This window comes from Phaseolus vulgaris, chromosome 7 (assembly GCF_000499845.2).
Source record: "Phaseolus vulgaris cultivar G19833 chromosome 7, P. vulgaris v2.0, whole genome shotgun sequence".
Lineage (NCBI taxonomy): Eukaryota > Viridiplantae > Streptophyta > Magnoliopsida > Fabales > Fabaceae > Phaseolus > Phaseolus vulgaris.
The window spans coordinates 28,850,672-28,875,440 of record NC_023753.2 but is presented as its reverse complement, the minus strand read 5'-3'; the positions used below and the strand labels follow the sequence as shown (position 1 = coordinate 28,875,440).

Here is a 24,769-nt window from a genome sequence, read left to right as displayed (position 1 = left end):
AAAGCCCCGTATTTATTTTTAGTTTAAAGGTATAATCGGACTGAATTTGGAAAGAATAGTTATGATATAAGCATCGCAAGTTTCTTCCTTTTTATGTTAATAACTCATCATTGAAATTGAGATACAAAAGATCTTACGACAATCTTGTCTGATATGTTTTATACATTTGGGATATGAATGGATCACACAGACACAGGAACTTTCAATGCCTCTAAAATCTTATCATCTACCTCAAACTTGATGGACTTCTTATCTCTCCCGATCTTTACGTACTCCTCAAACCGTTCTTTTAGGTCTTCAGGGAGGTTTGTGGTTGATTCCCATCCCAATTTACTTTTGGCTGCTCTAGGTTCTGCATAGAAGTGCTGCATAATACATAAATACCATCGTTAAATGGTCAGGTCATAACCAAGAAGACTGCACAACTGAAACTAAATGCACCAGCTTGATAGAGCATATCTAAATAGCTCTTTGTTGCAAGAATTCATATAGCTATGTATCAGCTTAATCCAATAATCCGTTCAGTGATTTATGTTGTTAAACAAGATATTCTAAGTAGGTATTTTGTTGCAAGAACTCATAACCATGTATGTGTAATTGTTTTTTGCATGCAAACAAATCGTAGAAGTGATTAACAAGGGAGCACCCTATCCTGTTAATCACTTCAATGATTTGTGTTTAGCAATAGGGTGTTTCCATGCATTATGATCAGGTTTGGAGTATATCAGAAGATAGGGTATTAGTAGGTACATGGGTGCGGAAAGGGAAAGCTTTCTTTGCATCAACTCCAACAGCTTTTGGATCATAATGAACTATGTTAACAGGGCGTCCTGCAGCTTGAGCACAAAGTTTGGCGATTCCGTCTAGAGTCACCGCACGGTCACTGACGCAGTTGAAAATGGTACTATTTGCAGCCTCTGGCTTCTCAACAGCTAGAGTAAGCATTGAGGATAAGTCCCTAGCATGAGTTATGTTACTGAGTTGCAACCCCGAGCCAGGAATTGGCACAGGTCTGTCCCGAACAATCCCTACAATTATGACAATGCACAGTTTTTTCTTATACTAGAGAAGAGTAGTTGTTGAATAATAGAGTTTACGAAATGTGTTCTTACTATCAAAAAACCACTCCTCGCAGTCTTTGTTGTTGCCAGACCCAATCATGTACTGTGGCCGGAACACTGCCCAACTTCCAAAAGTTTCTTCAATGTATTTCTCCACTTCAACATGACCAGCATCTGCTTTAACAACATCCTACTCCACAGTGCATGCTACTTCAATTTTATGCAATTGCCATTGGCATAGTGGTTTTACAAATACTAATGATGAATATAAGAATTTTCAACATACCCCTTCAACATGTGGAGGTTCATCTGTTTGTTTGTAGATTCCAGCACTACTGATGAACAAGAATTGATTGACACCTGAACTCTTAGCCCAATCAATCACCGGCCTAAAAGTGGAAGATTGATATTTATGATGTCTGTGTTAGACATTGCATCTACTAATGTCCATGAATGTTGTTTTTTTTAAAAAGAATTCTAAGAATTGCAGTGTGCTAGAATGTAATTAGAACAAATTGTACGTGTTGCATGCCACTGAAGACAAGCATTGCAGAACAAGAATGAATACAACAAACCTCACAGTCTCAAGATCCTTTCCATTGTTGTCCAAGACCACATCAAACACTTCCCCTCCTACAACACTCCCCACTTCAGAAGGATTTCCCCATACCGTGCGCCCTCCAGCACTCACAATTTCCTGATTGTTTCTCAAATCATACAATTAAATCTTGACTCAGTGGTTGGAATTAACAACATTCATTCAATTCAATGCAAGTAGCTAAATCCCGAAAACATGAATAAGTCTAAGATAAAAGAATTTATTAAAATTAAGGATCACTAACTGAGAATCTGTTAAAAGGAGGTTTTTTCATCTTGTCTGAGCCTTCTTCACCAACAGTGAGTACGGTGACTGAGTGGCCAGCACCAAGAAGCTCCTTTGCAAAGTAAAAGCCAATAATGGCATGCCCGCCACTGTTGGTATTCACGATGAGCACCTTCTTCTTCTCAACAGAACTGGCACTGACGGAGAAGGCAGATTGGTTGACAAAGTGTCTCGAACTTGAAGAAGCGTGTGATAAAAAGGTAGGAGAAATTGATAGAGAGGAGGAGGAGGAAAGGGAAGAAGAGAAAGAGAGGCGCGAAGTAGAAGGGTGTGAAAATGGAAGGAGGTTGGAAGAGGATGCAGAGAAGAGCACAGTGGATGAGGAAGAAGCAATGGTGGCCATTGGTCGTTAACTTCTCTGCTTTGAGAGAGTGAGAACCAGCAGTTTCAGATATACCTTCCATCCTCATTTCTCACTATCAACATGTGTGGATATAAACACTACAACAATTTAATGTTCAACCTTCATCAATTTTTCTAATCAAAGAGGCTAAACTAATATGAACATAAATTAAATTAAAAAACTATGATGTTTTTTTTTTGCCTGATTGAAGAGTTTTGTTTTTAATTCGTTATAATTAGAACTGTTTAACTGATGGAATGATTAAATTCAAATAACACGTGACATTATTTTTTTTTTATATCTAAATTTATTAGTTATAAACTGTGCATGTGGGTGGCGTGAGGTGTTTGATTTTGCGGCTGAAATTTATTTACATATATTATCCTTTGAAATTGTATGTTAATAATATATTGCAATGATTAAATAAATTAGAGATAGTAAAATGTAAACCAAACCAAACAAACACCCTAAAATCATGCGTGTTTGAGTTTGGACATTATTTTATGTTCCAAACAACATCCAAATTAATAAAAAATTATATATTTTGGAAAAGATGAAGTTTATTATTTGTTAGAAAAATAATACAATTGTGTTTGATTTTGTTGGTTTTTGATGATAAAGTTATGTAATAAAAAATAATTTAGGTGAATAAAGAAATGAGGTTGATGTAGATAGTGGTTGTTGATAAAGAGAGGATAAACGAATGAGATTTGAGTGAGTGAAGGACAGTGGAATGCGATAGCGCAATCTGCCTTCTGGTGGTTGAATTCCGGAATCCGATTCGTGCCATGGTACCTTGTTCCGTCACAGCCCCTTCTTCTTCACTTGTCGCCGCAATCATCCCACGCCACACCTCCTTCTCTCGCCCTTCCTCTCTCCCTCTCCGCTTCTCGCGTGCTTCTCCGGTCAATTCTCTCTCCAATGGCTCCTCCGCCGCATTCAACTCCCAGCTCTTCAGCCCTAACGACCCGCCGCAGCCCCGAACCCTGTTCCCTGGCGGCTACAAGCGCCCCGAACTCAAGGTCCCCACTCTCGTCCTCCAATTGGACTCCGACGAAGTCCTCGCCGCCGACAATCACGCCTTCGCTTTAATCGACAAAGCCGTCTCCAAGTGGGTTGGGATTGTCCTTCTTTCAAGCAAGGAACCAAGCGGTGGCAAGCTCTACGAAGCTGCATGCTCCTTGAAATCGCTGCTTCAAGATCGCGCGTATTTGCTAGTCGCCGAGCGGGTCGATATTGCTGCTGCCGCTGCCTGTAGTGGAGTTTTGCTCTCCGACCAAGGTTTTTTTAACTCTCTACTTACTCCAGAAATTAGTGTACAGCGTCTGTTCGGAGGATCATCTCCAATAAGGACTTCTATTTTGAAAAATAGATAGAAAAATTGAGATTAGATTCTTCTCAAGCTGAATAAATTAATTTTTAGTTTAGATTTTATTTAAAACTGCAAACCCAATTATATAGGCTCGATGGTGAATCTGGGCATATGGAACACAATTTGACTCCAACCAATTAAAATTTGTACCATTTAATATTTTGTTTTTTATGTTGTGGAATTTTATGATTGTATAACTTTTATGTCGTGTAACTCTAGTTCTGATTTTTTAATTATTCATTAATTTTCTTTCATTGTATTATGATTTTTTCCCCTTTTTCTATCAATATTTTCTATTTTTTGTATTTTATTTTTCATTGAGAGACACAATGACCTGACCTGACCTGAATCGGGTAAGTTTGGGTCAATTTTTCCTAAACTCCACCCATGTCTATGCCTATCTTACGTTCCACACGTTATCTGGGTTTTTCAATTTACACAAAAGGAATGGACAAAACTCGATAAATGTCACTAGAAATTGACCAGGACCATGGACTCGTGATGGTGTTGAACATATAATAAATTCTCTTTCTCCCTCTTAAGCATTTTGTCTAGCAGCTTTGTCTGATTTAATGTGAAATGTCTTTGAATATAATTGTGCAGGTCTTCCCACTGTTGTTGCCAGGAGTACGATGCTGGATTCAAAATCTGAATTGGTGGTTCTTCCCTTGGTTGCTAGGATTGTCCACACTGTGGATGCTGCAGTGAATGCGTCTAAATCAGAAGGTGCTGATTTTCTTATATATGGCGGTGGTGACCTGGAGCGTGTGGTTAGGGAAGTTGGTTCTGTGTGTGAGAGTGTGAAGATACCTATTTTTGTCTCATGTGGAAAAGATAGTATGTCTTATGCTGACATGTCAGGTTTGCTTGCCTCTGGTGCTAGTGGTTTTGTAACCAGTTTGGCAAATTTTGGTCTGTATGGTGATGAGTTCTTGCACAAAGTTTTTGGCAGTGTGTATGCAAGCAATGATGGCGGTAATGTGAGTGAGATTAAGTCGAACGTAGATAATGGTTTTCAGAGTGGGACAGAGATTGTGGCTGGGTTTGTTAAGCTGGAGGATAGGGAGAAACAATTAATAGAAACAGAGAGATTGGTGTTGAATGAAGCTGTTGAAGTTATCAAGAAGGCTGCACCTCTGGTGATCTTTTAATTAAAAATTTGGTATTTGAAGTCATTCTTTTTATTTTGTTATTCAGTGTTTTGACCAGTATATTGTTTACCTTTTGTTGATTTGGGGTTGTTTTCAAATGACAGATGGAGGAGGTTTCACTTCTTAATGATGCGGTTTCTCAAATAGATGAGCCGTTCTTACTGGTTATAGTGGTAATTGTGTGCTGAATCTCAACAAATTCTGGTTCCTGGAATATACATTGGTATTAGCTCTAAATTTCAAAAAGAAATCTTCTCTTAATACATCTAGATAGAAACTACTTAACTAATAAGTGCTATTTGTTGTGAAAATTTTCTACTTTTAATTCACCTTAACGTCAGATTACCTTATTACGTAATAATTTCTGATACTGTTTATCCACGGTTTACTTATGGGGAGTAGTTGGTTCTTCTGTCTTTACAAACATCATAAACATTATTGTTTTCAGGAGAGTCTTTTTTCATATTGTTTGTGGTCACGTTCTTTGTTCTTATTATTCTACTTGGAACAATGATATATGTTTGGTTGGTTTTTACTGTTTATCCTGTTCCCCTTTGCAGTTTATTCTAATATTTCAATTATAACTCAAAAGGGAATTAATTGGGTGAAATGCCAAAATCAGCTGTTTGCTATATGAACTTTTCGTATAGGTTTCAAACTTGATATCTCACCTTTTGCTTTTCTTTTTTTAAAATCTTAATATTACCAGGGGGAATTCAACTCTGGTAAATCTACTGTGATTAATGCACTTCTTGGAGAAAGATATCTCAAAGAGGGAGTTGTTCCAACAACTAATGAGATCACATTTTTACGATATAATGATTTAGATATAGAACAACAAAGGTGTGAAAGACACCCAGATGGTCAATATATTTGTTACCTTCCTGCTCCAATTCTTAAAGAAGTAAGTCAATTCGTTATGGTTTGTTCCAGTTCTTTATATATTTCAAGACTTAGATTTTCTTATACTATCCCCTCTAACTACTATCTTCTGCTTGTAATTAGAAATTTAGAATGCTCTCAACTGTTGTTTTGTTCTTTTGATAACAGATGACCATTGTTGATACACCTGGAACTAATGTGATTCTTCAGAGACAGCAGCGTCTTACTGAGGAATTTGTACCCCGTGCAGATTTACTTCTTTTTGTCATTTCTGCTGATCGCCCTTTAACTGGAAGTGAGGTATGGTCAGTCATAGTTAGGTCATACTTTCTCACTTTTTGTATTTGTTATCAATGGTCAGGCAGGGTCATCATGTGAAGTTTTATGTCGTTTTCAGATTGCTTTTCTTCGTTATTCTCAGCAGTGGAAGAAGAAAGCGGTCTTTGTCTTGAATAAAGCTGACATATATCAGAATAATCAGGAGGTATGTGTTGTGTTTTTATTCTTATTAGTTATTGGCTTACTGATATGATATCAATGAGTTCTTTTGTAGTGAAGTTGCTGAACTAGTTTTAAATTATCTTTTTACAATTCAATGCAGCTTGAGGAAGCAATGTCCTTCATTAAGGACAACATACAGAGATTGCTGAACACTGAAAATGTCATATTGTATCCTGTATCTGCTCGGTCAGCTCTTGAATCAAAACTTATAGCTACCTCCAATGTTGGGAGACTAAATGAAGAACTATCAACCTCTGATTCTCATGGTGCCAACAGCTTCCTTGAACTTGAAAACTTCTTGCATAGCTTTCTAGATGGGTCAACAATCCCAGGAATGGACAGAATGAAGCTCAAACTTGAAACACCTGTTTCAATTGCAGATAGACTAATGTCTGCATGTGAAACTCTTGTGACACAAGACTATCGATATGCCAAGCAGGATTTGGCTGCAGTGGAAGACATTGTTAATAGTGTAAATGATTTTGCTTTGAATATGGAAACTGACAGCCTTTCTTGGAGGAGACAAGCTCTGTCTTTGGTATGCTATAAGATGTTTATAATTTTTTTAAATTCAGGCCGATTTGATTTTCTCTTGACGGGTATGTTCTTAAATATGCCTCGGTACACATTATCAGATTGAAACTACGAAATCACGTGTCGTAGAGCTTGCTGAAACTAATCTGCAATTGGCAAATTTTGATATTATTGCTTCATACGCTTTCAAAGGAGAAAAAAATTCAATGCCCACTACCTCAAAGATTCGGAATGACATAATTGGTCCTGCTGTTTCAGCTGTCCAGGTCAGTTTCTGGATGTAACCTGTTTAGGATTATAGTTTTGGTTTTGCATTGTTTATCATCTTGTTTGATTTGGAACCTAGTGATCCTGATCATTTTGCAATGATTTTTACTCTTGCTTATCAGAGTGGTTTATTCAAGTATTCACCTGATTTCGATTGGTATACCTATAACCCCAATAGGACCAAGACATTAAATGACATAGATGCTGGGTTAAATGAATAATGTTTTATGAGTAGAAGTTAGGTGGGTATGTTATGCTAAAATAGTTTTTTTTTTATTCATAGAAAATACTTGTAGAATATGAAAATTGGCTATATTCCAAATATACCCAACAAGGGAGATTATACAGGGAATCCTTTGAAAAGCGGTGGCCCTCCTTGAGGCATGAAAGTAGTCAGATGAATTTTGAGACAGACCAGTTGCTAAAGAAAGTGGATCAAGCTAGTACTCAGGTGATTGACAATTTCAGCAGCAGTGCAGTTTCAAAGTCATTTGAGCAAGAAGTACGAGAAATGGTAAGCTTAGACTTCTTTGTAAAATAATTTATAACTTTTAGGTCTTTCAGTGTAATTTGGTTTCCTTGTTTGAGAGAAGTTAAATTTTGGTCCTCTTATTTCAATTGCTTTAGTTTTGCTCACATGATTTGAAGCACATGCACTTATTCATCAGACTGCCTTAAATTGAAGGCAATTGGACTAATGTGGATTTGTTCTATGCGAGAAAGAATACGGTCATGTCATTAAAAGAAAAAAAGAGGGCTCTTCCATCTCCATATCAGCAAAGTGTAATGGCCATGTAATCTTAACTAAACAATGAACTGACAGAGTAACATAATTGGATCAATTTTAAAAATACCTGGGAAATATTGCCAGTTACTTGAGGACCAAGCCAAGCTTATGTGGAACTAGGGACTAGATGTGCAATTATCTTCCCATGCATTTTAAATGGAAATTCCACAATTGTGTGCTTGGATGAGCATGTGTAAAATTGATTTTTATGAAATTGATTTTAGTTAAAAATGATTTTCAAGTGAAGTGGTTTTTGTCTGGACGTTTTTATCTTGAAGGCAAGTTTGCTATATAAAACTTGGTGTGAAATTTTCAACTTACCGCAAAGACTACTTTTGATCACTTCTAGTCAAACTGAGACAAAATCAATTGTCATGATTTGCATCATGAAACTAAACCCACTAAAAGCAATCTGGCAAAATTCTTGATTTTTCTCATTTAAATGTGGCAATAATTAGGTGGTGAGCCCTGATGCAATGGTAAAATTGTCCTGGTGACGGTTGGTCATGAGTTTAATTCTGGAAACAGTCTCTTTGCCTATGCAAGGGTAAGGTTGCATGCAATGACCGCTGGGGTATGTTAGGCTTTTAAGTGTCAAATGATTTGGAGAGTGGCATAATTGACTTTGCTGCTGTGTGAAATATAATTTTTGTGGAAGAGCTGAATCAACTTATAACAATGAGTTTGAAGGATGTCTTGGCTATTCTGAAAGAGTCATGGTTAAATGTGGTGCTACGGTGCTAGTCAGTTGTTGTAAAAGCCTCAAAACTACATGACTGATTATAGGCATGTTCAAAAGTTGAGAAATAAGTATCACAACTACATTATTTTAGGTTGCTGTTTTGTCTTTCCATTTTTATTATAATTTTGCATTGACACAAATGATGCAAGTTGTCCCTAGAATAGTTTCTGTGATACGGCATGAGCTATAATAAGTTAGTAATAGTTTTTGTGATCTCTGCAAATTGCTCTATTTAATCTGTGCTGATCCTGCAATCCATATACTAATGTGAAACATTTCTGAACCTTCTCGAGTTGTAAATATTATATTTTTATTTTTTCTTTGAGATTTGAGTTTTAGTATCATGTTATTATTATTGTTCTTATCGTTGTTTTTGTTAGCCAATGTGATCTAAAAATGTTTTCCTTTTAACTTAGATCATAGGGACTTTTGGTCAACTGGGCGTGGCCGGTTTATCTGCTTCGCTACTGACATCTGTTCTGCAAACCACCTTGGAAGATCTTCTTGCTCTTGGTATTTGTTCAGCTGGCGGGTAATATATTCAATTAGGGTTCCTTTCTGATTGCACTGGTTTTATTTCAAACGTGTGCGTACATAGTAATTGATGACACTTCGATCTTAAACCCTTTATAAAAGGAAAAGATATTTAGACCGATCAGAATATCCATTACTTCAACATGAACAAAATTACCGCAACAGGCTCTTAATTTGCTTCAAATCATCGATCATAACACAGTATCTATCTATCTATCTATCTATATATATATATATATATATATATATATATATATATATCAGTCATAATAGTTCACAAACTGATCAGTTTACTACATTCTTTTGTAATATATGTCAATAATAATAATTGTTGGTGTTGGAAGTACACTTAAAATTCTTTTGCTGTGTCACAGGTTTCTGTTTATTTGACAATGCTGTGAATTTGGTTTTTTGAAATCTTCGTATGGTGGTTAAAGATTGTTCTAGTTGGTTGCGTGATTGGTTTTGCTGATTAGCTGCTAGTAAATGTCTGGACTGACATTTCTTTTTTTTGCAGGTATCTAGCTATATCAAGTTTCCCTGGTCGCAGGCAGAGGGTGATAGATAAGGTGAAAAGAAAGGCAGATAACTTGGCATATGAACTTGAAGAAGCCATGAAAAAGGATTTAACTGAAGCAATAGAAAGTTTGGATACCTTTGTGAAAGTTCTTAGCAAACCTTACCACGATGAAGCGGAGAATAGACTTAACAAGCTAGTAAAGGTTCAAGAAGAATTATCAAATGTTGAGAAAAAACTTAGAACACTACAAATTGAGATTCAAAATCTTCATGTGTCGTGACTTTGAACTATCCTATTCAGTTAGCGTCCCTTCTAACAGTTCTACCTTACCATGATTCTTAGCCTCACAATTTTGGAGTATATTGTTTTTTTTTAATTTGTCAATGATAAATTGTCAACTTGCAGGATGCTTCTCCCATTTGTTATTTTTAAAAAGCTTAAGTTTATTTTTAATATCCGTAATTTTTTCCCTATCCATTTTGTTTTTAAATCTTTTGTCTAAATTTCCAAAATGGCAGTACTATTAAGAAACAGTTGACACGACCACCGTCAAACTTTTATAAATAATTATGACATCAAATATTATGTCATGATGTTATGGAAGTATTAAATTAACAAGTGTTATGCGATTTAAACAATGTCATGTCATAAAAAGAGTATAAATGCTCAATTAACTATTTGAATGTGAGACATTTTTAATTTATTTTTTAAAAAGGTGAAAATTCGTTTTAATTTTTGGATGTATAAAATATGATGACCTAAAAAATATGATCATTTTGTCGTTCAACAATTTATATTTTTTTACACATTTTTTAATATTTTTTTATTGTTTAAGGCTAAATTGATACTCATTTAATTTTTTAATTGTGTTTAATGTCTTTTTTCAGAAATATATATATATATATATATATATATATATATATTTACTTAATCAGATATGTATAAGCTTCTTTTATTATTTTTACATGGCATTAAATGTGACACTTAAAAAAAAGAAAGAGTAACATCGAAAATAGAATTAACTTATCATTTACGTAATATTGTGTCTCATCAAGTATTATTTCATTAAAATTATGTTATTAAAAATTAGAAACAAAAAAAAATATTTATTGATATTATAAATAAAATGGTAATTTATGGATTTAAAAAAAAATGTCTATAGAAGGAAAAACAAATGTTTAAATCTTAAATTAAATATTTTTCCAGTATACTTCATATTTTTCACACACTTAGTACCCTTAAAAGGCATTTTTATCATAAAAATTGGCTCATATTATTTAAAACTCTCACTACAGAGAATGTTGGTTCGTGCATCAACATAAAAATGATGACGTTAAGATGAATTTTGATATAAACTTATAATGAAATTGATTTTTCATATAGTACTTGAATTATAATTAATAAAAAAAATTTACTCACTATGTAAAATGTGATTTTTTTATTATAAAATAATTTGATAGATTAATTATTAAAATATAATTTTAAAAAATTATGAAAATAAATAAATAGTGTAAAGTTGATACAATTTTATTTATTTTATTATGAATAAGTTGTATCATTTGATACAACTTTAGTATATTTGAATTGAAATCATATTTATAATTTTTTAAAATTTTATTAATTTTAATAATTAATTAGTCAAATTTGATAAATAAAAAAAACCGCAAAATTGCAACATAATGCATTAGAGAGAAACACATTTCAGTAAGTGGCGCATGTCTTATTATTAAGAATAAATTTTAGGTATCTATTATTAACATATGCATCGAAGGTTTACTATGGCTCTTCGATTGTGTCTTAGATGCTTTTCCGGTGAGAAGAGTTAGGTTTGAGAGTAATAAACATTTTGTGAGAAATTTAAATGAGAATAGGAAAGGTAGGGAGAAATATGCAAACCTTAAAGACGAAAACGACAGGACCAAATTGCAAGCATGGCTGTGGTATCATGTGGCCTACTTGCTGATGCAAATTCTGAAAAACGTAGACAACAACAAACAAAATAAAGAACAGTATCTGTGCCAATCTATAAATACATATTCAACACAATAATCTAACGAGAATAATTTTGTCCATACAAAATTAATTTGTCATATAATATACGAATACCTGCTAAGTCTACTGCACATTTTATTTTATCGTTTGCAAAGAGCGTGGCGAAGCCAAGTTAGGGATTCATTCAATACAATCGGATCAAATACGTCATTACCACCCTCCCAATGATTTTAGGAATATTTGCTACGTTTTGGGTTTAATTTCACAGCTTCGAATATTTAAACATCACTCTAAGAACAACATCTTGGATTTGAAAAGATCCTTACATTTCCGAATATTTATATATATATTATAATGCATATTTCGTTGGAGACCTCACGCATACAAGAAATAAGACTAAATTATAAGTATTTTTAGTTAGACTTTAAATTTATAATGTAACAGAATACTTTTAAAGTTTTTCTTTTTCTTTAAGTAGTGTTATTATGTTCTTATTACTTATAAATTTATAGTTTTGTCTATGAAATACTATTAAGATTAATTATTGTATTTTGATGTTTGGTCTCTTTTGGAGTGCAAAGTTTCATTTTATCATTAGAAGACATCTCAAAGGGTTAAAAGAAAGAAGTTCAATGATAAGCGACATGAGACTATTGTGGGTATCGAAACAAATCCCAATTAATAACTAACGGAATAAGAATTCATCTTTAGAATCACTTCACATACAACACCATATTTCGACATCAAGTCCATTGAGATGACATCATTATAATCAATCACCGCATCTGAAGTATGGTCGCTTTGGAGATCGGAACTCTGTCACAGTTTATTTTTAGGAAGTGCCTTTGAAACCGGTCCAAGCTGACCATGATTCGGCACCCGGTCCAAGTTGACCGACACCGCGAAGACCATTACGCCTAAGCAGGATTAACAAGGCTGATCAGCGATCAAACACTAGGTAATGCATTCCTAAGCATGACACAATTCTCTAATCCGACCCAATAACAAATGGCCCATGATAACCATATAAATAGGCACAAATTCCAATAATCAGGTACGTCATCGTACAATATTAATAACACTGAGTACCAAATATCAAATTCTTACTTGAGTGTCAGGTTCCATTCGAGCCTGCACTTTGCCTGCACTTTGAGAGTAAAAGAAGTAAAACGAGAATGAGGAGCTCGTTTTAAAAAAAAAAAAGAGTTAACCAACCGAAAAATATTTGAAGAAGTTCAAATACCATAATTAATCTAGTGATTGAAAAACATCAAAATTAAGTCATTTAGATACATATCTACCTATAATATTTAAACGTATACAACAAAAAACAACATCCAAAATGTTTGGGTATCCTCTCTATTGTTAGATTGAGGATTCACATAAATGGAAAAGAAATATAGTTGGATAGTGTTTTCGAAACTGGTATCGGATTTGAAGATATTATGTTTCAGATACGAGCAATGTTCCACAATATTCATCAACATCAAGTTCCTGTCTTTTTGGTGCGGATTTAATGGCAAAGCATGGGATGCCATCATCTGTTCACACTCTTTTCACATAGCGCGTGAGATTTTTGTAATGCTGAATATGTTCGGAGGAAATGTTTTACCATTTTAAATTCATTAAATTTTAATTATTTTTATTTTAAATTGTTTATTTATTAAATTTTAAATTACTACTAAATTTAATTTTTTTAATGTTAATCTTTTTAATAATTCAAAAATAACACTGAATAATGTTGATCACAGTTTTGTTTTCAAATTTTGTCAAAAAAATTCACCTAATATTAATAAAAGTTTTTTGCAACTAAAATTTACTCAAGTTATTTTTTGGTTGATGTCCATTGTAATTATTTTAACAAGTTAAACTTTTTTTTTATCGAATTTTAATTAATATCAACTAATAAATTATCTTAATTGTGATGGAAAAAACAAATCCTAAATATATAAAACCTTAATTAAGACTAAACTAAAAATAGCATAATTTTGAAAGACGAGAAAATATCAATAATTTCAAATTCTTATTCTTTTCTAAACATAATTTGATATCCTTTAATTTTGAGAAAATAAATTATTCTTGTAAATTTATAGAACTTTAAGTAATTTTCAATTTCTTACTTAGAAATTAGATGTAAAAATGAATTTTTCTTTAATTTCTTATTCTGATTTAAAACTTGTTTTTTTTTATCATTATTTAGTATTGATTTTTAAGGTCAAATAAATTACTTTAACAACTTTATAAATTCTTTGGATTTACTTTACAAATCAAAGTTGCTAAGAATAAAACATTTGTTTATATCATACAACATGATTTCTATCATGTTTGAGAAACATTTCCAAATATAATTTCAGAAACTAATATAACATTTTAATTTTTGAGTAAACAACTTCACATCAAGATTTACTGACAAAAATCCTATTAAAGTTTTGTTTAACATTAATGACTTTATTAATGTATAAAACAAGAAAACATCTAAAATCAAGTGAACACATTAGTTAAAAATCTGTCCTTCTTACTGCTTCAAACATTAAAACTCTTTCAACCTTATTGTTGTTCTCATCCCTATTAGTACAAACAGGGGAAGAATATAGACTCATTCATTTCTGGATCAAATCTTAGTAGTATTGATGCAACGTATGCAGTCGCAGAAAAAGTTGATTAGGACTTTAATCATAGATACTCCACTTTGTATTATTAATAAAGTAAAATTGGTTTCCTTAATAACAACCTAGGTGAAAGTACAAACATGATTCCCAAATACCAAACACTAACAAATGTACGCAAACACCATTCCGAAATCGAAACCTCGATTAAAGTTTGTGATTACAATTGAAGACATGCCAGAAGTGGAAGAGCAGAAGCCTCCGTTTTGATGAACCTGAAATGTGCATGAATCTCATGTTTCACGAGTGAAAAAGGTCCCACGTGTCGTTTATTGCGGGCATGGTGAAGATTCCACTGAGTCTAAGTATGAAGAAATGGTTGGATGAATTTTAAGGTGATGTTAAGAAAAGGAGAAATTGTTTTGCGTAGAGAGAGTGACAATGAAACCTCAGAAAGAAGCATTTAGCGAAGTAAGAGAGTAAGTAGCGAATCGAAGAAGAGGGGGAAAATTTGAAAAGGAAGTCACTTTCCTCTTTAAATTATCTTTTGGAGATATTAGCATTAGTACCTCCATGTGCATTTAAAATTAGGGGACATGGTGATTTGGGCAAAGATTTTTGTTGGTATGAGATGATATGGTGAGAGAATATGTGCTTAAAGGACCTATATACCTCACAAGACAAGGTTCCTATAGCACATGATGTTTGGGACAAAATGATGCATGTGAGGGTTGAAAATTGCGTTTCACTGTCATCCAAACCCTCTCACCAAAACAAATGGATACCCAAACTCCACGATTAGCCACTCCCTTCCTCTCTTAAGGAATTCATACCCAACCTCATCGCCTTCTCTCTCTCTCTCTCTCTCTAACCAACCATCTTCCCCATTTCTTCTCGTTTTTCAAATTCTACCAATCATCCTCATAATATTCTCTTTTTATCCTCTCTTTTCACCTTTCACAAATTCCACCTCTTCATTGCATATCTACCACTCTTCAAAACTATATTTACCTCTTTACTCTATCACTTCTACATTTCATATATCCTTCAACAAAATATCTCCTTTAACTTTTAACTTCGGCAAGTTTTTATAAAAAAAATAGGATAAAGATTCATATGGAACTCTATAAGTGAATACAAATATTAATTTTATAAATTGATTCTCTTTAAAGATTGAATTAAATTTAAAGTTTACTTATGTGAATTAGACTTAAAATTTATTCTTTAATATAATATTTAAGTGTCATAATCACATTATTTATAGTTATGGAAAAGTCAATTTCAATTGGTGTTCATCATTAATTGTTTACTAAATTGTATTAATTGTTTGCTAGATTGTATTTTAGTTTGTTAGTGGTCAAATCAAAACAAAAGTTAGAAGGTCATAAATCATTAAATATTTGTTTCAAATTTAATATTACATTCAAACTAGAATATATATTGTTTAGGTTTAATGATTCATTTATTACTTTTATATAGTTGCAGTTATTTTACTCTATAGTTTCTATATTTAAAAAAAGTATACTTTAGTCCTTGTACAATAACTTTTAGTTTCATTTTGTTATTATTTGTCATTTAAAAGACGAATGTTGTCATGCATGTATATTGTTCTTTATATTTTTAATCTTTTCTTCCTCCATCTCTAATCTTTTCTTCTTCCATCTCTTGTCCCTTTTTTTTTTTTATCAACACCCACTACAAGAAAATCATGAAACAGAAATCAATTGTTAGAAACAAAAAATAATTAGTTACTATAGTGACTAAATTAGATATCATTTTAGAGACTAAAAAATTTTGATTTCTAAATTAGTTTCTATTATTGTTAAATGGTTTATAAATTGGTGTCTAATTAGAAACCAATGTTTTTGCTACCAATTTTTTAGACACCAATTTATAAACCATTTAATAATAATAAAAACTAATTTTGAAATCAAAACTTTTTTAGTCTCTAAAATAATATCTAATTTAGTCACTATAACAACTAATTATTTTTTGTCTCTAAAAATTGATTTCTAAAAATGGGTTGCGTTAAAAAATTGAAAATGAAGATATTATATGATATAGGAATTAAATAACATCTAATGAAGTAATTTATGCAACAAGACTAAAACAATTCCACAAGTCTTTTTCACTATGAAGAGTGCCAACACAAATTGTTACTCACGTACTATCTCGTTTCTCCAAGAAACATGTCTCACTTGTATAACTTTAAAACATTTCAATTTAGGGTCAATTAGAATTAATTTATATAAGTGGATGTAGAAGAAACATAAGTAGAGTAAAATAAAAGAAAAGGTGTTGACCAAGGAGAAAAAACAGCAAGAATAAAAAAGGATAGAAGGGAAAAAGTCTTGTTAAAGAAAAAAAAGGTTTGTAAGGAAATTAGAGAGTAGTTAGTAGATATACGAATTAAAATGTAAAGGTTGAATATATTACAACTGAAACGTAAAAGTAATGCAAATTTTGAAACTAAAACATAGCATGCAATACAATTAAACATGATATCAACTATTGTAAACAATATTAAGTTTTCTTAACATCAAAGTTCAAACCAAAATACAAAGTAGTTTTATGGGGATTGAAATAAATAATATTAAAAAAATACCATTTTTATAAAAAAAAAATGAAACCCAAACAAACCAAATTACTAATCCCTTAGTTTTTAAACTACTTAAACATTTTTTAACATCATCGTACACATTTTAGATTTGACTATTTTTAATATCTTGGTCATCATTGGCTATTGTTTTCCGGCCAAGTTAAATTACTCTAAAATGAAGCTTGATGAAGTATAATCATGAAAAAGATGTATAAAGTTTACTCATTCTTGATTTGAATTGAAAACACTTGTTAATTTAATTTTTGAGTAATATATATATGGAAAAATAATTTTTGACTTGAAAAACACTATTCGTGGAGAAAATAATATTGGAGAGAAATCATTTAATAATTACACCTGACAATCTTAACAATTATATTATGATGATGATTATTAATATTATTATTGTTAATAATAATAATATTAAAATTATTATCTATAACATATAAATAGGATATACGTTTTTTTAGGATACACATTTTTTATGCATAATTTCTTACAACTTTTATCTTTTAAATAACCATTTTTTTTAAAATTTAAATAATTACTCACAATAAAAAAAATTAACTATAATAATTTTAAAAAAATTATTTATTTTTATAATTACTTTTAATAATCCTTTTATAATGTAATAATATATTTTTTTGTAAAAAACGTGTGCAATATTTAGATTATTTATCTTTTAATAAAAATAAATAAATTATTTATTTAATAAAATAAATAATTGAATAACTTCTTTTTATTTCAAAATAATTAAATAACCTCTCTTTATTTTAAAATAATTAAATAAATTCTCCTTTAGAAATAACAACTAACCTTTAATATATATAATTTATCTTTTAATAAATAAAATGTAGATGTTTAAGTCAATACAATATATTTTTAATACTATTGTTATAAAATTATTAGTCATAATATTTGTCACAACCACACAACCCATATATTTGGAGCATAACATCAACCTTTTCAAATAGGTTCCAAATGTAAATGCATGCTATGATGCTATGATATATAAGTTGATGTAACTTTTTTCAAATATTGCAACTCTTTAAAAAAAATTGAAGGAGAAGTAGAAATAAATTATTAAAATACCTTAAACTAAATTTTGGTGATAAAAGTTTACTATTGATATGGATTCATCCTCAAAGTCATCGAACACCCATGACCAACAAATGTGCTTTAGAGGAAAAAAGTGATGATATTAGGAGGGGATTTTCGTCAGATACTACCAATTGTTCAAAAAGGTGCAAAGACACAAATGATTTATGCATGTATTATTAAGTTTGCTTTGTGAAGTAACACAAAAGTACCACATTTATGAAAAAACATGTGATCATTACAAGATCACAATTTTGTAGAAAATCTCATGCGCAATGGAAATGAGATTGAACCTACAAATCTTGATGACATGGTAAAAATACCTTATGAACCAGCAATATCATGGGAAGGAGAGGGTTCAATACAAAAATTTATACAACAAACACTTCCCTAATTAGAATTTTATAAATGTATACATCTTACATAGTTTATAAAGTCATATTGACTCCAAAAAATGAAGATGTTGAAAAAAACTTAATGACATGATTATCGATCATTTTCAAGGTGAACAACATAATTTGTTGTTATTTAATGATGTTGAAAGAGACATACATCGTTTATACTTACAAGAGTAACTTGTACTCCATTGGTTCAGGTGGCTAGACACATCATGTTTTAAAGGTTAAAAAATGTGTAAATTTTGTTGTGAAACATAGACCTTAAATATGAGTTATATTAATGGGGAAAAATTATTGTTGTTCTCGCCGAGATGAGTCCAGATGATCTGAGGTGGTCAGTGAGACGATCTCTTTGTTGTAATAAGCAACTCTTGATGTTGTAAGTCACAAAGTGATGAGGGGGCTCCACCTATAGAAAATTCTCTAACACTCAAGTTAGTGAGACCATTAAATATTGAGTATAACATTTATTGAGAATATCTAAATTGTCTTAATTTCTGTGGGTCTCCTCTATTTGTTTAAGAGAATAAAAACTAACACAACGTAAACGAACAACCAAATTTTATCAATTAATATATTTTTGAATTTTCCATATCTCCATGAAACCGAAAGACTAAATAAATCTCTTATATATAGACTAATTAGGAGAGATAAAAGGGGCATACATAGGTTGTATTAAGAACTTGCTCTTGTATCGATTATGAACCCGAGTCGAGCTGCATCAGGTACTAACCCGATTAAGATCACAACAATATATATACCCAATTAAGGTCACATCAGCACATGTCCAATTTGACTAGGACGTTACAACTGTGTTTTGGGTTATCCATGAACATGTTGGATGTTGAAATATTGATAGGTCATTATGTTGGAAAAAGATTCTTCTTACCAAGAATTAACCGTAAAACTATAAAAAAATGTTGGTTTTGTAAGGTTGAGTTAGACAAAGTCCACATTTTAATTTTTAATAATTGACATTCTTAAATAGGAAATTGAATTGAATTTGTAAAACAATTGGAAGGATGATTAATCATTGGTTAAGTCAATGGACAACAATGTAATAAAATTAATTTAAATTTACAATAATACATATGATGATTAGATATATGCTATCTTTATATGATAATTTTATATAATAATGACAACAATATTTTGTATTCACATAAATCATGTTTTTTTTTTATGTTTTTTTATTGTAGGTTTACAAATTTATTTTATTGAGTGAGATTCCTCAAGTATAACCACAAATAAAACTAAATTCTCAAATCTGATAAAAAGAGAATTACTCAAATCTGATAAAAAGAGAATTACTATGTGAAAAGATAAACAATAATATATATATATATATATATATATACTTTAATTTTTTAAATTTATATATATATATTAATGCATATATTCTATTTTATTGTTTCCTCTAACCGTGTATGTAAGAAAATTCAATATCAAATCATAGTCACTATAATAACAAACTTTGTAAAAAAAAATATCTACATTCATAAAGTTCTTATTATTTATTCAATATTTTATTATAGATTATATATTATTAATGTGTTTAAATACATGACATTAATTTTTATTATGTAATTTTTTAAACTTAGAAAATTATGAATAACATGTTTTTATAAAGGATTAAGAAGACTTGTTAAAAGATAAATTATGTTTTCTATTTGAATAATATAAATTTATTCAATTGTTACAATTTAATAAATAGATTTATTAATAAAAAAAATCACTTCTTACAAATTACATATTACATGAAATGCTCGAATAGGTCCTTAACACTAACTTTCGTTTGGTCTTTCCACTTAAGAAATAATTTATTGTTATAAAATCATAATAATGTAAATTGTTATTTTCTTTTCTAAAAGTTGTGTATAGAAATATATATATTAAAATTTGTAATGACATTTATAAATTTATCTTATATATTAATTTAATAAAAATAAAATCCTTATAAATTTATAATATAATATTTATAACAAAAGAAACGCAACAAACTTTTGAAAATTGTAAACAAATCAGTAATAACACAATTTAATATCTTAATTATTTATAAAGTACAGAGATATTTTTAAAAAAGTTTTGTATACACTAACTTATTGATTATTTTGAATAAAATATGTAGGAAAACGGTAAAGAGAAATAAAATAAGATGAAATGAGTAGTATTTTGGGTCCCCTCCGTCCTTGTGATAGTTACTAGGCAATGGTAGTACTTAGTCCGTACGCCACAACTTGTTTTAGGTTTTCTCCTTTGTGGGAGAGAGAGACCACGTCAATAACTTATTTTAAAACGCGTTTTCTTCCATTTACTACCTCTTTAAGAACCACTGCATTTTCATCTCTCTCTGCAAACCAAACCTTCCATCACCCATTTCCTCCTCCTTTAACCTACACTGCTCTATGCATCACTCTTTATCTCCTTGCTTCGCTAAATTCATCAAAAGTTTTCAACATAAAACATGGCTATCACTTAATTAGACTGCGATCACTTAAAGTACTCCTCTTTTTTGGCAAAACTTTTATTAAAGTCACCTCCTATTTCTAACAAAACTTTATTTCCACAAACTATACCAACCAATACCTGTCTCCTAACTTTCAAGAAAACAACACATGTTTCTGTATAGAAACGATCACACCATCAAATATGAAAAGCTCCATCAATCATAAACGCTTTTATGTTTCTCTTCTTTGTATTCCCAGCTACCATTTAATAAGTATTTATTAAAATAACACGTACTGTTGAATTTTAAAAAAGCTTGTGTAGTTTTGTCTAAGCTTTTTTTTTTTTTTTTTTTTTTTCTGATTGGCTGTGTAAGCATAATTATATCTCAACAAAGTGCCTACCATTATGGAAAGGTAGAAGGAAATGTACTGTCCCACTCAGTTGTGTAATTTGAATTTCCGACAAGTTTCATAACCAAATTTCTAATCAAATCGGAGGAATTAAGGTTTGGGCCCCATTGTTTAGTTAGTAAATTACGTACCGAGATCAACTTTTCTCATCTTCTGTTTTATTATTATTATTTTTGGAAGTGTATCTCTGTCTGTTGGAACATCAGTGTTTTCCTCCTCTCAAGGAATTATCCCTGGGAGTTCTAGAAACATAAAAAGTGTAATGAATAAAATAAAACAGAAACAAGGGAGAGAGAACAGAGGAACACATCCGATGTAACTAATAACTATAATAACTACCCTTCAGAAATTTCAATCACCAAACTTCCAATCATAAAAGCCGAAATCCTAACACCAAAAACAAAGGAAAAATAAAATAGTAAAATATAAGTTCTACTCTGACTAATATCTCGGACCATAGACATGTGACATCCTCAGACACCACATGTCACATTAAGATTAATATAGACTCTGATCACGTAATAATCTAAGATTATGTAATGGTTTATCATCAGAGACAGAGAGATAGAAGGGGGTGCTCAAAGTATCCATCGCCAAAAATGACTCTATTCCCACTTTCCTTGCATCTGCTTGGCCTCACAAACTTTGTCATACCCATCTCATCCTCACCATTTCCCACGTACTCTTCCAACTCCTCTTCAACCACAACACTATCTTCTTCACCACATTCTTCTTGCTTCAAGGCTTCATCATCACCATCTTCATCATCATAACAAGAGGCCTCACTCTCAAAGAATCGAAGCCTGAGCCTGCCATTGCCACGCTCCGCTTGAAAATAGGGTTGAGGAGAAGAGGAAGTTACAGCTTCCAAGATAAGCCTACCATCTTCACGATGAGACCTAACTCTGATCTCTCCCATCGAAGTCAAGGGAGGTGGAAAGGTGCTAGTGCTACCTCGGTTCAATCTTTTAGACTCGGAATTTTTTTTAGTTACTATTGGAGTGTTGTTGCTCCTTAAACTGGGGCTACTTTCAAGTGAAAATAAAGACATGTCATCAGTGTCATCACTGGCATTACTACCAGTTTCGCAGCCTAAGCTTTCGGTGCACAGTTCCAAGCTCTTTGCACTGAGCATTGAAGAGGAGCGCTTAACAGAAGGGTGGACGTAGACTTTCTCAGTTTCGGGGTTCTTGCAATGAGAAATGTTGGAGAGGGATTGAAGGAAACTCCAGTTGTTACAGCCGACAGGTTCTGAGCTTTTGTTTCCATGCTCATGGCTTGGAGTGTGTTCGAGAGTGTTGCTAGGGCATTGAGAGGGTGGAGAATGGTTGGAGTTGGATCCTGGTGGAGCCAATTTGAGCTTTAGCACACGTGGTTCCAGAAGGCAAGGTTCCACACTTGATTGTAACCCTTGACAGACACTTGAGTAAGACATTTTTGCTTTATCCACAATGGAAGTGTCCAAAGGAACAGGGAAGAAACAGAGGAGTTCTGTTTAGAGGAGTGGAGTGAAAAATTGGGCAAAAACAGAGGAGATTAAGTCAAAGTGATCAATTGGTTTGGCTCATGCAGAAGATGAGTTCCTCGGAAAAGAAGAAAAGAGATGGAGAAGTGAGGAATGGACATGAAAGAGAAGTGTAAAGGGTGAGTCTCTATATATACACCTTCTCTTTTTATACACCTCCAATTAATAAAATTAAAAGTAAAAGCAAAAACGCTAAATTCATAACTTTTGCACTTTTAACTAAAAAATATTCTTTATATATTCAGTCCACAATTATAACATTAATTTGATCAACTCCCTTGCTTTAGCTATGACTATGACTCATAACAAAGATGAAAGAGTTTTGCAAGAAAACTTGAGCTTGAAATCAAATTGACAAATTCCTACTGGATAATTAGTGAGGGATTTTTTTTAAACCTCATACATTAATATCACTATTCCCTTTTCACATTCACTTTATAACCATATTATAATTATTAAAAAAATGAGTTATTAAATAGATGTATTCTCCATGTGCTTAATTGAGGTGGTCAGGTGAAAAATATACATCTGAAGCAGTACTCTAATTTTTAAATAATGAGGAACGAAAGTGAGTAAAATAATGGGCACATCCACATTTCAACAGTGTCAGTCTAAAAGTAAACTCTACTGGATTTCGGATCTAAAAAATTTGTACTATTTCATTGAAAATTTTAGAATAACGACTCGTCTGAGATCAAATTGCAGGGAATAAAATAAAGGAAAAGGGAGAACAAGTGGGGGGAAGGAATTCTTGGGTGGAACTTGGTAGTTCAGACAAGCGAATCAACCTAGGAAATGTGTAAGATTATGCTAATAATGATAGGTACATTTTTAACATGGCCTATATGAGCTTAGAAATAGAGGTCTAGAATTTATGTTTTCAAATTAAGGTAAAATCACGGGAAATGAAGAAGATGGAGTTCAACAATATGTCTCTTTGTGTGTCTCTAAAAAATAATAGTATTCTGTTCTGCTTTTGATCACCACCTAGTCCATTTTTTTCTGCAAAGTGTTAGTTTATTCACTCAATTGAATCCCCCATTAGAGAAACCAATTGCTGACATTTTTCTGAGTCAGAAAATTGAAGGGAGAAATGAAGATGTAGACAGGCTTAATAGCAGCAGTAATAAATTTGGTGTTACAATGTCTTTCCTTTGAAGATTGAAATAACAGGCACACTCAATTTGTGTTGAAAATTTTGGGTAGGTCCTTGCTTGTCTCCACTGAGTTGCAATATAAGAAGTGGTAGTGAATGAATGCGTTTCTGGTGTTTCTTGGGCTCTCTTATTTTCTGAGGGAAGCCATTGAGCTTTTAGTTGAATATAATTCAGATTGTATTCTAGTTTTTAAAGTCAACCGACCAAACAAAAGGAACCAAGGAAATAGATAAACAGTGCCTCACCTCAATTGCTTTCTATCTATTTATCTAAAACAAGCATCTTATTATCTATTTTGTTAAATGTTTAAAATATATAAGTTATTATCATATTATTTGTTTAACATACCCAATCCTTAAATATATATATATAATTAATTAGAATATAATTATTGGGAGAATGTTAATTATATTTTTTAAATCTATGCTATTTTTTGAAATAATTGATCTAAAATCTTTGAATAATCTTCATTTTCATGACTTCTAAGCCAAGAGATATCTCTCCAACTTTCCTTTACTTTGTCCTTAATCATGAGACATAAAAGCTGAGGCATCTTTAAATTTCTTTTTATTTCTTCCATTCATCAATAATTCTGAATTAACATTTTTCAAAGGGTTCTATAGAAAAAAATACCAGAGATTTTGTTTAAAACTATGTTAAAAATTAATTATATTTAATTGCACTATACTATTTTAAAATAAAAATTCATTTTTTTAAATTTTATTTTTTTATTAGAGCCTAAAAAGCCAAAAAAAGTTTATAATTTAAACAGATCTTACATTATCATCTAATGACATTGTCATTTATGGTAAACTTGTTGATAATGTTAAATATTATTTTTTACTGTACGTGTATAAAATAAATTCACCGAAAAAAGTATAAATTAGGGTATTGATAATGAGTGTTCTGTAATATTAGAAGTTAAAAAGAACATTAATTTCATTTCTTTACTAAACACT

General features: G+C 31.5%; 3 protein-coding genes across 3 annotated transcripts; 1 reads left to right on the top strand and 2 right to left on the bottom strand.

Moving 5' to 3' along the window:
- Positions 1 to 67: 67 nt before the first annotated feature.
- On the bottom strand, positions 68 to 2,761 carry LOC137829712 (chloroplast stem-loop binding protein of 41 kDa a, chloroplastic). Its single transcript, XM_068636595.1, has 6 exons — positions 1,904 to 2,761; positions 1,637 to 1,758; positions 1,348 to 1,450; positions 1,113 to 1,251; positions 751 to 1,028; positions 68 to 365 (listed from the first exon to the last, which is right to left on the bottom strand). Exons 1-6 carry the CDS (start codon positions 2,285 to 2,287, stop codon positions 183 to 185), a joined length of 1,209 nt encoding a protein of 402 aa, XP_068492696.1. The 5' UTR covers positions 2,288 to 2,761; the 3' UTR covers positions 68 to 182.
- Positions 2,762 to 3,075: 314 nt separating this feature from the next.
- On the top strand, positions 3,076 to 9,988 carry LOC137829711 (probable transmembrane GTPase FZO-like, chloroplastic). The gene is made up of 11 exons (XM_068636593.1): positions 3,076 to 3,568; positions 4,263 to 4,798; positions 4,915 to 4,983; positions 5,520 to 5,714; positions 5,861 to 5,992; positions 6,090 to 6,176; positions 6,294 to 6,731; positions 6,829 to 6,993; positions 7,278 to 7,508; positions 8,940 to 9,055; positions 9,575 to 9,988. Exons 1-11 carry the CDS (start codon positions 3,076 to 3,078, stop codon positions 9,855 to 9,857), a joined length of 2,745 nt encoding a protein of 914 aa, XP_068492694.1. The 3' UTR covers positions 9,858 to 9,988.
- An 11,449-nt stretch (positions 9,989 to 21,437) lies between these two features.
- Positions 21,438 to 22,894, bottom strand: LOC137829710 (protein FANTASTIC FOUR 2-like). The gene has a single exon (XM_068636592.1). It carries the CDS (start codon positions 22,561 to 22,563, stop codon positions 21,679 to 21,681), a length of 885 nt encoding a protein of 294 aa, XP_068492693.1. The 5' UTR covers positions 22,564 to 22,894; the 3' UTR covers positions 21,438 to 21,678.
- Between the last annotated feature and the right edge of the window lie 1,875 nt (positions 22,895 to 24,769).